General features: G+C 57.2%; 1 protein-coding gene and 1 long non-coding RNA gene across 11 annotated transcripts in view; one reads left to right on the top strand and one right to left on the bottom strand.

Moving 5' to 3' along the window:
* Nucleotides 1-2,180, top strand: part of LOC127752378 (uncharacterized) — a 346,254-nt gene that overhangs the window by 87,484 nt on the left and 256,590 nt on the right. The window lies entirely within an intron of this gene.
* The window catches only part of LOC113212627 (trithorax group protein osa-like), a 108,842-nt gene that overhangs the window by 69,028 nt on the left and 37,634 nt on the right, over nucleotides 1-2,180 (bottom strand). For 8 of the 10 annotated variants that reach the window (XM_052277544.1, XM_052277568.1, XM_052277557.1 and 5 more), the window contains 2 exons: nucleotides 1,327-1,590; nucleotides 688-1,050 (listed from right to left, as the gene is read on the bottom strand). In XM_052277544.1, coding sequence (XP_052133504.1) covers nucleotides 688-1,050; nucleotides 1,327-1,590 — 627 coding nt within the window. The remainder of the gene's footprint in view (nucleotides 1-687; nucleotides 1,051-1,326; nucleotides 1,591-2,180) is intronic. The other 2 variants (XM_052277549.1, XM_052277573.1) reach the window with 1 other exon arrangement.

Here is a 2,180-nt window from a genome sequence, read left to right as displayed (position 1 = left end):
GTGAGCGGTCAATCGACATCGTCCGATACACTCGAATCCAAAAGCACTCGAAAACCTCGCGCGCGAGTATAGTTACACTCGCGTGATTGGAAACTCATCGGCTCGCCGACCAGAGGGGCTTAACTGCTCTTCGGTCGGTCGGTCCGCCCGGCCGTCCGCCCGGGTCGGATGCCACCCAAACGACCCGCCATTTATTTCCGAAGTATTCCTATAGCTAATCGCCATGCTGGCCATGCCTCCTTATTAAAACACAAACTAACGGGCCTCCCGGCCTTCCCTGTCGGGGCCCGTGCACGTGTTGCATTCGATGAGGCGATGAAGCACAAATATGATCCCGGACCGCGTTCATGCGCAACAAAGTAACGATGCAACAATAGAAAAAGGTTTTGACTAACAGATTTAAAATTGTGGACTGAAAAAGGCAAGGGTTCCGGCAAATTTGGCATCCCCAAAAGCTATCAAAATAAAACAAAAATTTAAAAAGATTTTGACTGTTGTGAAAAATGAACGAAAGAACTTAAATTAAGACTAAAAAAAGACATATTCCCGGGTGTTTAAACTCGACGCTGCTTTTGAAAACTTTCATATCTACGTCCTATCGGCGATGCCCGCGATGCCGAACATCCAGCAAAGGAGCGGGAAGGGGGTGGCATAGGGGTGGGGGTGAGGGGTTGGAACGTCACTTGCCTGCCGCACCTGTTTAAACTGCTCTTCGAAGCTCCACGTCTGCTGTGACGAGGTGGACGATTCGGACGAGTGCGAGGACGCCGACGAGGCCGAGTGCCGGTGCTGGGGGTTGGCGGCCGCGCCGGGCGTGCTGCTGGGGGTGGCGCCCGGGGGCGGCAGGAAGGCGGCGGCCGCGGCGGGGTGGGGGAAGGGGAAGGGCAGCGAGAAGGGCGTGGCGGTGCTGCTGGGGGTGAGCCCCGGCGGGGGCTGGCCGTGCGGCTGGCCGTGCGGCGCGCTGGGGGGCCGGCACAGCTCCCGCTCCAACGACGACCGCCCGCTGCCCAGGCTGTTGTTGTTGTTGCTGCTGCTGTTATTGTTGTTGTTCTGCAACAGAGACGCAGGGGCTCAAGACTCGACTCTGTCATCGCGGCGCGCTACCACGATTTAGGAACTTAAAAGTCCAGAAGTTTTCCGGAAAAAAATGAAAACTTTCCCGAAAAAAAAAATAGAAAAGGTTGAGACATTTCCATTAAACTGTAAAAAATGAAATTTCATAGAAAATCAAAAGGAAATGTTCTACAAATCTTGAAAATTCCCCCCCAAACACTTTTTTGGAAAATTTAATAACCCTTCGTGATCGTTGTCATGGGCACTTCTTACCTGTTTGTGGTCCTCGGGTCTGTCGTCGTGATCCTGGTCAGGCTCGCCTTCGCCCGAGACGTCGCCGCCCTCCTCGGGGTCACCGTTGGAGTGCGGGCTGCTCGCGTCGCCGGGCCCCGTCGACGCGCCCCCGGCGGCGGCCGCGCCCGCCAGGCCGCCGGCCAGCCCGGCCGCCAGCCCGCCTAGGACAGGCAGGCGCCGGAGGACGTCGTCGCTGTCCTCATCGCCGAGCTCCGGGTCGCTCGCCTCCTCCTCGTTGTTGGACTGCAACACAAGAGGCACACAATGTGCGTCAGCAACAGGAGGACACCGACCAGAACGTCACACTGGCAGGGAAGTCCAACCACCGCAAGGAGGTGCGGTGGGGGACATTCTGTGAAAAACTGCATGGAGAAGCAAACCAGTGAATCACTCAGCCACTTGAGCGCGCGCGGTTCCAGGCACTGCGATGCTCGGCCCACAAAACACACACACAACCTCAACCCTCTCGATACCTCTCAAAGCGACGCCGGCAATCCCCTTCCCCCTTTCCTGCCTATTTTCCCCCCACCTCTTTCCCTTCCCTTCCCTTCCCTTCTCTCTCTCTCTCTCTCTCTCTCTCTCTCTCTCTCTCTCTCTCTCTCTCTCTCTCTCCACCGCGCCGCCAACTAGTGCGACGGAGAGAGACGGATTCGATGAGTGAAGGAGAAGCGCGCTCGGCCAATATTGTGCTAACGGGTGGCCCCGAAGGAGCGAAGGAATGGGGGAAAAAAAGGAGACCCGTCTTCGTCACCGCCCTGCCAAGAGGAACACATAACGACTTTCTAATTCGACTGGGGCGACACGGAGAGGCGGGGTGGGGCGGGGCGGGGTCG

Source organism: Frankliniella occidentalis, unplaced genomic scaffold, assembly GCF_000697945.3.
Source record: "Frankliniella occidentalis isolate FOCC.00 unplaced genomic scaffold, Focc_3.1 Scaffold1, whole genome shotgun sequence".
Taxonomy (NCBI): Eukaryota; Metazoa; Arthropoda; class Insecta; order Thysanoptera; family Thripidae; genus Frankliniella; species Frankliniella occidentalis.
This window is presented reverse-complemented; position numbering and strand designations above follow the sequence as displayed.